The following is a 12,853-nucleotide window of genomic DNA, read 5'->3' on the forward strand; positions in this document are numbered from 1 at the left end:
GGGGAGGGGGTGGGGGGGGGGGTGGGGAGGGGCGAGGGGAGCTCCTTGATGGCTACTCAGAGTCTCCACACCAACACTCTTCCAATGAGTGTGCCCCAAAACAAAACATCAACCTCAGATCATATATACACTTCTCAGGGCCCTGGGGCCTGAGGCTTTCTTGTTTCTTAAGCTGGTCATCAAAGACTCTTGATTCAATCAAAGACTCAAACAAAGGCAAGACTCATCAAAGGCACTTGATTACCTCAGTGCTGACAAGCATTCCAGTACAAAAGACAACACAAAGCCCTACTTTGCTTGCCATTACATTTGAAAGGCAAGACTCAAAGGTACTTGACTGCCTTAGTGCTGAGAAGCACTCCAGAACAAAAGACAACAAAAAAGTCCCACCCTGCTTGTCATTACAGTTTCTCATGCTGGCTTCTCTATCTCTGTTGGAAATAGTAATAGTATAGAAGTAGGTTATAGTTTATTATTCAAGCATAATCTGTCTTTTTGATAAATAAGCTCAAAAGGAACAAAATTATGGTAAAACCCTCATATTTCTATAGCACTTTTAAGTTTACAAAGTACTTTTCTCACAACCAGGTGAGGTGGATAATGTAAGTAATATTCCCACTTTTCAGATGAAAAAAACTGAAGAACAAAGAAATTAAATGACTTTCCAAAAGTAGTAACCTAGTAAGTGGTCTTTCACCTTCCATCTGAGGATTCTCTGTTATGTTAATGAGCCTGTTTAACTGGGAACACCTCCTTTTACTATTCTGCTGTACCCTGTAAATCTGTTAGGGTTCCAAGACTCATTCAATGTTTGGCCTTGGTTTTAGCATCAAAGCTTAATCCAGAAAATAACTATATTGATTTACTCTGGAGAAAGAAGTGGAGATAATAAGAATACAGATTCCAGGAGAACTCTTAGCTCAATAATGTAAATGCCACTGTGGTATAAGGTGAACAACCATCCATGTGGGCTGTGAGTCATTAGGGTGAGAGAAATTAATTTTAATGCTGTACCATTGGATTATTAATATAATTTGTAATATTCTTGTCTCTGTTCAAAAGAGACACCTCTCCCTGGTTAAAGAATATCATATAAGCATTCCAGCTTTCCTCAAGGCATCTGAGTTGGATGCCATCCAATTAGGAACTTGATTTCTGTTTGCAGGATAGGATCCAGTTTGAGCTTGGTTCTTCCCCGAGGGAAAGAGCTCCTGTCTTTGCTCCCCTTCATTAGAGTTCAGGGTGACTTAGCTCATGAAGAAGAAGCCAAAGTAGAGAGGACTTGATTGGGGTGGCCAGATTGCTGAAGGGTGCTCATACCTCATGACCAGCCCACATTCTTAGCTAACCTCCCTCCCTTTACAATGAAGTGGTTGAGATGGCTGTAAGCTTCTAGCCTACCTCCTCAGTAAGTGTCCACCAATCAGGCTTGAGTTTCAGTTGTCAGGAGAGTTCTCTGTGAGAAGGAACACATGTGATTTAAGGTGTTTCAGAGTCTCCTTTGGCAAGGGAGAATCAAGAGAAATCATTGAGGGCCACAAGAACAGTCATTGACCATTGAATTTATTGATTATTGTCTGGCCTAGTTAATAAATTGATTTTTATTACCCATATTACCCATACCCATGTCTCTTGGAATTTTTACTCACCACAAGGGGAATTTTTAAATTAGATACAAATCTATCAGCAATGAGTTCTAGATAATAAAAACATGACCTTTAATAATAACCATCCTAAACATAAGTCATGGAAGTATTTCTGTAAAGATGGTATTGGATTACTTCTGCAAGGTCTGCTTATATTTAAGATAGCACACGAAGGAGAGGAAGATGGATGAAGAGAGCTAGAGGAAAAAGCCAGGTCTCTGATACTTGGCTTAGCTCCAGTAAGAGTAGAAATAGGTCAGCAAGCAAGGGTGGGAGAGAGGACCCCAGAGTTCCTGAGCCACCAGAGGGAAAGGGAAGAAAAATAGAAACAGCTCTTAGGATCCCTTTCTAGCTGCAAGGCAAGAGAGCAATGGTGGGAAAAGAACCACTAGACTCTTTTTCTCTTGACAGCACCCAGGCAAGAGAGAGTGGAAATGAGAGTGGCGCCAGTCTGCTGCTCCCTTCACAGGGAGGGATAAGCCAAGAGAGAGTGACAGTAAGAAATTCTGATCTTGGGCCCAAAGTCTAGAAGCTCTGCCTAAATTTCTGGTTATACTAGGTCCCATCCTCAGTCATGTCCCCTCTCAGCTCTGTCTTTCTCAGAGTGAATACAAAACAGTGTCCATCCAGGTTGAAAGCTGTGCAGGCAGCTTGGAAGGGAATCAGTCAGTCAGTCATCAAGTATGTCTCAGGAACTGTGCTGGTACCTGAGATATAAAGGTAGCAAATGAAGGGGCTGATATTGTAATGAAGGAGCCAGAAAGGACACATATGTAAGTACCTACAAAATAAATATATATATATATAAAACAAATACAAATAAACGTGAAGTAGTTATGTATAAAGTATTTTGAGAAGAAAGGCATTAATAATTTGGGAATCTGGAAGGCTTCATGTGGAAGGTGGTGCTTGAGCTGCCTTGAAGGGAGACAGGGAGTCTATGAGATTGGGTTAAGTAGGGTGGTTGATTTAAAGCTGTAGAGATGTGAAATGGGAGTGTTGGGTGTGGGGAACAGAAAATGACAATTCGACTAGATTAGAGAGTGTCAGAAGTGGAGTAATGTCCAATGAGGCTGAAAAGATATGGGTGAGGCCAGGTTGTGAAAAGCTTCTAGACTGAGGAATTTTTAGCTTCAAAAGCTAAACAGAGGCAATAGGAGTTTATTGAGTTAAGGGAGTGATGTGGTTAAACTATACTTAAGGAAAATCACTTTTGTGGCAGTATGTAGGATAGACTAGAGTAGGGAGAGACTTTAGACAGGAAGATCAATTAAGAAGTCACTGCAGTAATCTAGGCAAGAGGTGATGAGGGCCTGACTAAGGGGGTAGCTCTGCAAGAGGATTAGCTGAGAGATGTGAAGGTAGAATGGAAAGATTTGGCAATTGTGGGGTGAGGAAGAGAGAGAATTCAAGAATAATACCGAGGTTATCAAACCTGGGAGACTGGAAGAATGGTGGTGCCTTTGACAGAAGTAGGAAAGTTTGGAAGAGGTGAGAGTTTTTGGGACAAGATCGTTAGTTCTGCTTTAGACAGGCTGAGTTCAAGATGTTTCTAGGACATCTAGTTTGAAATAATTCCTTTTAGGTAGAGATTGGTCTCTCCTGTCAGGTCCTTATTGTTAAGAGAGTTCTACCCTTTGTCAATGGTAGGAAACTGCCCCCTCATACTCTGGCCCATCAGGGGATGTTAATGAATATCCTGTTCTGGAAGAAGCTGAGTGGGGACAGGGAAGGGAGTCCATTCTACTGCCCTTATATCCATTTAAACAGCCAGAAGGCATCACCTGTTTTATGTTATTGCAAAGGATTGTGGAGCTGGAGATCCTGCCTAATGATTGTTGGGAAATCTGCTCCCTCCTCAGGGAATTAGTTCCATTTTTTGACAATTTTAACAATCTCTAATTATTGGGAAGTTCTTTATACCCAATTAGAATGCTAATGTTGGGTAACAGCTTCAGGACAAATAAAAATATAGATAGGCTAGAATGGATGTCAGACTAGTCAGGTCTGTTTGTTAAACTGGTCAGTCTTAGCAGTAAATATATCATGGATGTAGTAAAATATATCATGGAATCTAATTCTCAGTTATTTTGATTATATTTGCTGTTTTAGAAAGGTTTTTTCCCACCTGCTTTGCCTCTGATGGAAATTCCTTGTGTTTGTTGAGTTACTAGACTTCTTCCTTTGCCCAGTGCACTTCTTAGTTTGACCTCTTTTCTTTCATCAGTAGGATGAAGTAAAGTAGGGCATACATTGACTTTGACTTTTCTTACTTAACTCCTACTCAGAAGCAAAAGATGTTATTGTGTGTCCAGAGGCATCTGTGTGGACCCAGCTCTTCTGTAAGCAGCAGGTTAGGGGCAAGTGTTGGATTTGGGGTCAGAGTGCCTGGGTTCAAATCTTAACTGTGCCACTTCCTATCTGCGTGACTTTGACAAAGATACTTAACTTCCCTGGGCCTCAGTTTCCCCATTTGTAAAATGAGGAGAATATATTTGGTGACCTCTAAGCTTCCTTATAATTTTAAACCTATGATCCTTTGGTTTCAAGACCTCTGTTTTCCCCCTCCATATTGCCATGGTATATTTTGAACTTGTAAAGGGCCACAGGGGGGCAAATGAGCAGAAATGTATCATTTGCCGGATTAACAAATACTGAGCCCTGGAAAAAGGCAGAGACAAAGAGGTTTGTCTGTACACTGGGAGACCGAAATGAGCAAAATTAACAGTTTGAGGCCAGGTGAAGATCAGGAAAAGCTAGATACTGAATAGAAGAAGGAAAAGGTTCTGAGTCTGAGGGGAAATTTCTTACACTTTTTCATGCTCAGTGAGCTAACTTCCCTTAGATTTTTAGGGCTGGCTCTCTACTTTGTCTCCCCCTCCCAACTCTCCTGGGGAGCTAGACATGTGGACAATTCCTACTTACCTCCACTCCTCTTGAATTGAAAGCTGTGTGCCAAATAGTGGAAAACACTTTAGCTAATGAAGCACAATACTTCTAGCTAGTGTCTACCTCAGACAATATTAAGCCATTATATATGCATAAATGCATATCTCTTGTGACTTGCGGTTTCTTTGATATAGAGAGCTCTTAGTGAAGAAACTTCCTCTTCCCCTTCCAGTCAGAACCTGCTCTGCAATTTATAGTCTCAGAGTGGTGCCTGAAGGCACTGGGGTTAAATAACTTGCTCAGTCACACAGCTACTAAGCATCTGAGGTGGGATTAAAACTCAGACCTCCTGATTTCCAGCCCAGTACGCTATGCTGTTCTGCTGTCTTATATTGTTGTGAGGAATATGTCTTTACGTTGTTAAGTGATAGCAGATGTGAGTTATTATTGTTTAAAATTTTTTGTGCCTATTTTGTCTTTTTTATGGTTTCATCAGTGAAGGGAGTTTATGATGTTAAAATTCTTATCATAGAAATAGATTTTTGTTCTGCAGTTTACAGTGGTAGAGAATTGTCAGAGGCACTGTGAGAGGTTAAGTGATTTATCTAAACTAGGATCCATCAGAATTGGGATTTGAACCCAGGTTTTCCTGACTCCAAAGCCAGTTCTTTATCCATTATACTATGTCGCCTCTATATTTTTTGACATACTAAGTATTTAAGAATTTATAATATTTTTTTTTTCAGGAAACTGTGCCACCACCAAAGAGACCACCTGATGCTGTGCTCGCAGATACCACCTCACTCAATCAGGTGAGATTTCATTTTGAGGATATGAAAATTTATATGGTTTGTCTTAATAGAAGCTTCTTGCTGAGTTTTTCACTTTTTTCCTTTCTCTAACATCTCTCATGCTGTACTCTTTAGTGGACCTTTTCCACATTTCTTCAATTATAATTTCAAATGAGAAAGCCAGTAGCCATTAGCCTGGCTGCCTGCTCTAGCCAACATACTAATTTTTCTCTTTGCCTTTTTCCTGTCACACCTTTTGATAGACCTGCTCCTTCCATTTCTTCACTACTCTGTTAGTCCTTGACACTCTGCAGTTTTATTTTTGCCCCCATTGCTTTATCAAAACTGCTTTTTGAAAGATCACCAGTGATGTCCTTTTTCTTTGATCCAGTGTCCTTTGCTCTGTCCTTATTTTCCTAGATGAGGACTTCTTCAGCCTTTAGTGTCTTGGACCCCTTTGGCAGTCTAGGGCAGTCTTGGGGAGCCTAGGGACCCCTTTGCAAAATAATATTTTTAAATGCATAAAATAAAATACATAGGATTACAAAGGAAACACATTATATTGAAATACATTTATGACTTTTAAGTTTACAGATCCCTGGCTAAGAACCCTTTTTTTAAAGTTATGTACTGAAAGTAATACTGTTGTTGATCACCCTCTTCTTGCATTTCTCTCCCTTGCTGGCTCACTTACTTCTTCCTGCCACCTAATTGTGGGAGTTCCCCAAGACTCCCTTGATGCTTACTCTTTTTATGAATTTTTTTATCCTGAGGGATTAATTATTTTAGTGGGGCTTCAGCCATCAGTTCTCTGGTGATAATGCTTACTTTGTGTTTCCAGTCTTATTCTCTCACCTGAGCTCTAGGCCCTTGTTCCCAACTTTCTATTAATTATTTTCATGCAACATGCCTAAATCTAAGCTTATCATCTTTTTTTTTCCTAACAGGAAGTTGCCCCATTTAGTTTTTGGGTCTCTGTTAATGGTATTATCACCATTTTTCCACTCTCTTAGCTTAATTTATCTTTGTTTCTTTTCTCTGTTTCTAGGTAGTGACGTAGTCCTCTTGATTTTTCTCTCAAAACATCTCTTTTTAAAAATTGCACATAAGCTCACCATTTATATGATAATCCTCTTTTGTTTTTCTTTGTATATTGAAATGTTCATGTTTGTGTTCGTAATAAAAAAGGAAATTAAAAAAAATTAATTTACTTTATCACTAATGGGAAAAACAACAGGATATCCTTTCATTCTGTCCCTTCCTCGTTAGTCCAAGTGACATGTTATCCTCACAGTATCATGACTTTTCTCTGTGATCTTCTATTCTGCATCCTCCTTTTTCTACCTCTTAAAGCCAACAAATCAAGCAAGGATTCATTAAGCCAGCATCATTTTTAGACATTCTTAGGTACTGTATCACTCTTCTCTTCCAAAAACCTTCACTCATTCCTTATTTGCATTGTCTGAACTTCTCTGTCTGGTTTTTCCCTTAATTGCCATTATTTTTTCAGCGTGAACAATTTGTGGCAATTAGGACAGTTGCTTCACTATTCTTTGAACATGTTATGTTTATTCCTTACTCTATACCTTTCTCTTTCCCCAAGTTTGCATAAGCTGGAATGCCTATTCTTTGCCTCCTTCCCTATTCAAATTCTGCCCATCTGCCAAGTCCTGGCTCAAGCCCCATCTCCTTGTGAAGCCTGCATCCATTTATCTCATTTGTTCCTTGCAACAACTTGCAACATAGGTGCTGTTATTACCACAGTGGCCTTTTGAGGTGGTGAAAGCGTTATAATCCCTATTTTACAGATGAGGAAACTGAAGCTTAGAGAGAATAAGCAACCTGTCCACCGACACAAAACTAATCATTGTCAGCATTAGGAAGGAAACAAGCATTTATGTAAGGTCTGCTATGTGCCAGACACTGTGTTAAATGCTTTACAAATATTACCTCATTTGATCCTTTCTAGGAAGTAGGTGCTACTATCATCCCCATTTTACAGATGATGACAATTAGGCAGATAGCTTAAATGACTTTCCCAGGGTCACACAGCTAGTCAGTGTCTGAGGCCAAATTTAAACCTAGTTCTTCCTAACTTTAGTCCCAACACTGTACCATTTAGCTGCCTCAGATATTAATGAATACTTATTAATTAATGTGAAAGAAATAAAGATAATAAAAATATCCACATAGTTGTATGTAAAACTATAAACTTATAAAATTATAAGTTATGACTTATAAGTGACCTGAAAATATGAATGATAAATTTTGTTGGTGGAATATATCAGCTTATAGGTTGTCTATAGCACAGTAATTAGAATGCTGGATTTGGAGTTAGGAAGACTTGAATTTCATTCCTGCTTTTGATATTTGCTAGCTGTGTGACCACTCAACTTCTCTCAGTCTCCATTTCCTCATCTAAAGAGCAATAATAAATCTAAAGAGCATTTAAAAAGAGAGACAATAGCATCTATCTCACAGAGTTGTTGTGAAAATTGTAAAACTGTTGGTGAACATGAAAACACTATATAAATGTTAGTTATTAATATTGTTGTTATTATGATTTATTATTAAATTAAAATCCATCCAATTGTCAAGAAACCAAGGAATTTAAAAATTAGGATACTAAAAAGTAGGATACCTTGCATCTTTTCTGCAAACATTTTTCAGGATGTGGTTCCCACCGTAGCAGTGTATGTAGTTATCTTCTGGATGGAATGTAAGCTCATTGAGAATAGGGATTATAATTTAATAGTTTGTGCTTCCCAGTGCCTAGCTCAGTGCCTGCTGCAAAGGAGACCCATAATGATAAATAATTATCAACTGATTAATTAAACTGTCTTACTGAGTAAACAGTGTTGTCTCCACAAACACATAATTGTCCCTTCAAGATGAGGCTTTTGACAGAATTTTTAAAGTTCTGAAAACATCAAAAGTTTTATTTGAATAAACAATGAATCACTGTTTCACAAATATCAGAAATTTTTATTGTTGTAGATCTCTCTCTCTCTTTTTTCTACTAGAGCCATGATTTTATTGGTATAGGAAACTCCTCATCAGTAAGCAGCCTCTAGAGGCAGATTGGTACTTGCTTGAGACTTACAGTGTCAGAGAGTTGCCAGGGCAGGCCCTGAGATGTTAAATAACTTACCTTGTATGTGTATGAGGTGGGAATAGAACTGAGATCTTCCTCAGCTCTCTTTCTACTCTGTCAGGGCCGCCTCTCAGAGGTCTCTACATCTGCTAGATAGTCTTTTCCTTCCAGGTGTCAGTTGTTTCAGAACAATAAATTTAAATAAATTTGGCCGAAGTTTTCAATATGGAGTCATTATTTACCGCCTGTGAGCTTGTTCTCATACTGTTGTTCATAGTACTCTCCATGATCTCAGGTTCTTCTTAGAGACCATTTAGTCTAGCCTTGTCATTTTATAGATCAGGAAGCTGAGGCCCTGGAAAGTTAAGTAAGACTTGTCAGGTGTCACAAAGCAAATAGTAGATAATAGTAAATAGTAAATAACAGAGTTGGGGTTCAAACCCAGTTTTTCTGATTCAAAATCTAATCCTCTTTGTTATATATCATATACCATTCCCTTGTCACTTTTCAGATGAGTAAGAGTTACCAGACCCTCCAGGAAATTAACCTTAGACCCCAAAATGGTCCCTAGTAAAATTGTGAAATCAACCAAGTTCAGTGTTCTCTTTGCTCTTTTGATACTAGTCTTATATCTTTTTTCTTAAATTCCCCTCCAACCCCCCTTATATTTAGGCACCTAGTGCTTCATGTTGCCTAGAACTTTCCACTGCAGAGATCTTGCATTCCATCTCCATCTCCATGTCTGTCGTCTGTTCCACTCTGTTAAGACCTTGTCCTGCTCTGCTCTTTGTGAATCCAGTAAACTAATATTCTACAAACCATTAATGACTGACAAATGCTTAATGTAATACCCTTCCCAAGTCAGATATTTGCATTTTAATAGGGACCTTGTAGGAGCAATATAGTAACTCAAAGAAATGGCTCCAGTCTTAATTTCAGGCATGATGGCAGAATTGTAGAGGAAATATTTTCAGATAGAAGGTTCTTTCCCCATCCTTTAAAACACATCACAAGGTTTGGGACTTTGGGCTCTAGTTACTCATTTTCCTGTAATGTTTTTTCCTGTACATTGATGAAATTACAGCTATGAACAACAAGTTAGCAATAGGTAGATCTGTCCTTCTTGAAATAAACTTTTTATTCCTGTGTATTTTTTGGTTTGATTCTACACGTGACTGTGCTTTGGGGTGTTTAAAGGTGGTATAGTAATTGCATCCCCAAATAAAGATAAATATAAGTTTCTAGAGTTGAAATACATTTGTCCTAAATGTTAACTTCTGAATTTTATTTTTGTAAAGTGTAAAGCTTACATAAGCTTTATATAAGTATGCAAGCATGACCTTTATGTAAAGAGGCAAAGAGTGAGCAATTAGGCAACACTGATAATCTGTTTAATTGTTTGAACCAGAGCTCTTGCTTAATTACTAAGAATCTTAAAGCAGTAAAAATCATATGTAGGAGAAAAAAGAGGTAAAATGCAGATGTTGCTTGTCTCTATCTTGAGGGATAAAAAAAATAGATATTTCACCTGCCTGGAAACACGTAAATTTATTCCTACTTCAAAGTAACAAGATACTCCATTTCTTGACTCTGGTCATTCTCTCTGGCTGCCCCCCATGCCTGGGACTCAAGGTAGGAGGAGACTTCTTTTGCTCTGACAACTGACCTCCTTGACTTCCTTTAAGTCCCAATTAAAATCCCGCCTTCTACAGGAAGCCGGCTCCTCAACCCCTCTTAATCCCAGTATCTTTCCTCTGTTATTATTTCCTATTTATCCTATATGTCTCTTGCTTTGTATAGATTTACTTGCCATGATGTCTCTCCCATTAAATTGTAGGCTTCTGGAGGGCAGGGGGACTATCTTTTGTCTCTTTTTGTATTCTTAGCGCTTAGTACACAAGAGGTACTTAATAAATATTTATTGATTTTTTGAGAAGACAGGAACAGTCTTGGAAGCTACATATAATTTGACAGTGCTATGAATGATTGTTTCTAAATTGAGGCAATGCAATGCTGCTATTAGCAAATTTGTAAATGCTAAAAATCTACCAAAGCCACAAAGGAAGATTTTGCAAGGAAAGAAGTAGATACATTTTGAGAGTCTTGAAGATTCTTCTTTAATGCATCCAGATGATTTATCATGCAGAGAACACAACTCTTAACTGCTTCTGAGATTATGTAGTGAGTGAGTACCTAATAATAGCAAATGACTGTGGAAGTTCATTACATTTTGTGGTGCCACTTCTGAGATGTGTAAATTTTCCATTTTCAGGATTTAGCCCTGTTGATAGTTAAAAATACAATTTTCTGAGCCAAGAGGAATAAGGATGATAACAGATCTCATAATTTTTTCCTCCTGCACTGTATAATAAAACAGGAGAAGAAGAAAGACAACTCTACATTATTCCACTAACCATTTCTTAAGCTTTCTGATCCAATTCCTCTTGTCATCCCTCATTATGACTTAGGAGTTTCTTTAGGTACATGCATTTATTCTTTTTGTTCAAAAGCCCCATGGATCTGTTTTTAACGATTAATTTTATTAGAGTGCTAAATAGAAGAAATATTTTCCAACCAATTTTAATTTACCTTTACATTTAGAAAGTATTTGGGAAACCTCAATAGAAATGTATCCTTTATAATGAAATAGATATATACGCTATTATGTAGGTAGAAATGGACTGAATGGTTTCCAGGTTTATAATTTCACACATTCTATGCAAAGTGAATTTTTCTCAAAAAACTACTTCCTTTCTCAATTGGATAGAATATATTTGTTAGAATTTGTTTGGCATGTTTCCTCTCATAGGCATCTGAGTGACAGAACTTAAAAGGGACTTCAGGTTCCAAATCCTATGTACCAGCATTTGATGATGGAACCTCACAAGTATTATTTACAGTGTGTCCAGCATTGTGTTAGCATGGGGAAGGGGGAAACATAAAAGAAGTAGAAAAGATAGTTACTGTCCTGGAAGAGTTAACAATTTTATGGGGAGATTGATTCTCTTTTTGGTAAGAAGGAACTGGTTTGCTTTTTATCTTTTAAGTTTTCTGTTTTATTGTCATGAACTTGACAAGACATCAACAAACAACCTTTCAGTATACAAAGAACAGAAAAAAGGACAGTGTATGAAATCGAATCTCTACTTTTGTACATCTTGGTTTAAAACAATAGATTTCAAGTTTAACATTGTTGTTTCAGCATTGTCTTACTTGTCTGTATCCCTTTCTGAATAGCTTTATGCTGTCTTCTGTGTATTTTCATTGTTCATTGATGCTTCCTTTTCTTGCTTTTTTAAATCACTGTCCTACCGTCCAACTCCCCCTTCAAAAAAATAAAAATGAAAACAATCTTTTTATTGTAATAGATAAGTATGATCAAGCAAAACAAATATACAAATTGATAATATCAGAAAATATGTCATTCTCTACTTTTAGTCTATCAACTCTCTTCCAAGAGGTGGGGAACATTTCTTCATAATCAGTCATGATTGTTATTGCAATGATCAAAGTTTTTCAGGCTTTCAATATTATTTTCCTTTGTAGTCATCATATAAATTATTCTCCTGGTTCAGCTTACTTCACTGTATGTTAATATAAGCCTTGCTAGGTTTCTCTGAATCTGTCCCTTTAGTCACATCTTATGGTGCAATAATATTCTATTACATATATAGCACAATCTGAGTAGCCTTTCCCCAGTTAATGGACACCCACTTGTTTTCAGTTCTTTGATTCACTGAAGTGTGCTGCTACAAATATTTGTGTGTGTGTGTGTGTGTGTGTACACACACACATATATATATATATCCTTTCCATCTTTCTTTGGTTTCTTTGGGGTGTATATTTGGTTTCTTCTAGGGTATACACAGTTGAGTGACTTCTGGAATTTGGTTCCAAATTTCTATCCACAGAGGTTACATCAATTTATAGCTCCACTAATGGTTCATTAGTGTGCCTGATCACTCAGAGCCTCCTCAGCAATTGTAATTTTCCTTTTTTTTGTTATTTTTGCCAATCTCATGCAAGTGAGGTGGAAATTCAGAGTTCTTTTAATTTACATTTCTCTTATTAATGATTTGGTATATTTTTTTCATGTAGTTGTTGATAGCCTGCATTTCTTTGTTGTGGAATAACTCTTGTTCTTACATATTTATAAGATTTTTCATTTTGTTCCTCCCTTTTCTCCTCTCAGAGAGCCATCCATTTTAACCAATAATTTAAAAAATAGACAAAAAAAAGAAGAGGAAAACAAAATCAGAAAAACTGATTAACCAAAAAAAATGACATATGTAATATTCCACACCCGTGTACTCCCCAGTTCTGCAGAAGAGTAAGGAGTGGAATCTTCTTATATCTCTTCTTTGGGTCCAAACTTGTTCTTTATAATTTTGCAACATTCGTTTTTTATTATCTTTTGGTTACTGTTCTTTCCA

At 37.4% G+C, this 12,853-nt stretch overlaps 1 protein-coding gene across 1 annotated transcript in view; it reads left to right on the plus strand.

The window, feature by feature from the left end:
- Nucleotides 1–12,853, plus strand: part of HSD17B4 (hydroxysteroid 17-beta dehydrogenase 4) — a 143,558-nt gene that overhangs the window by 103,553 nt on the left and 27,152 nt on the right. Inside the window, exon 17 of the mRNA XM_036740782.1 lies at nucleotides 5,282–5,347. Within this exon, the coding sequence (XP_036596677.1) occupies nucleotides 5,282–5,347 (66 nt within the window). The remainder of the gene's footprint in view (nucleotides 1–5,281; nucleotides 5,348–12,853) is intronic.

Source organism: Trichosurus vulpecula, chromosome 1, assembly GCF_011100635.1.
Source record: "Trichosurus vulpecula isolate mTriVul1 chromosome 1, mTriVul1.pri, whole genome shotgun sequence".
NCBI classification, from domain to species: Eukaryota; Metazoa; Chordata; class Mammalia; order Diprotodontia; family Phalangeridae; genus Trichosurus; species Trichosurus vulpecula.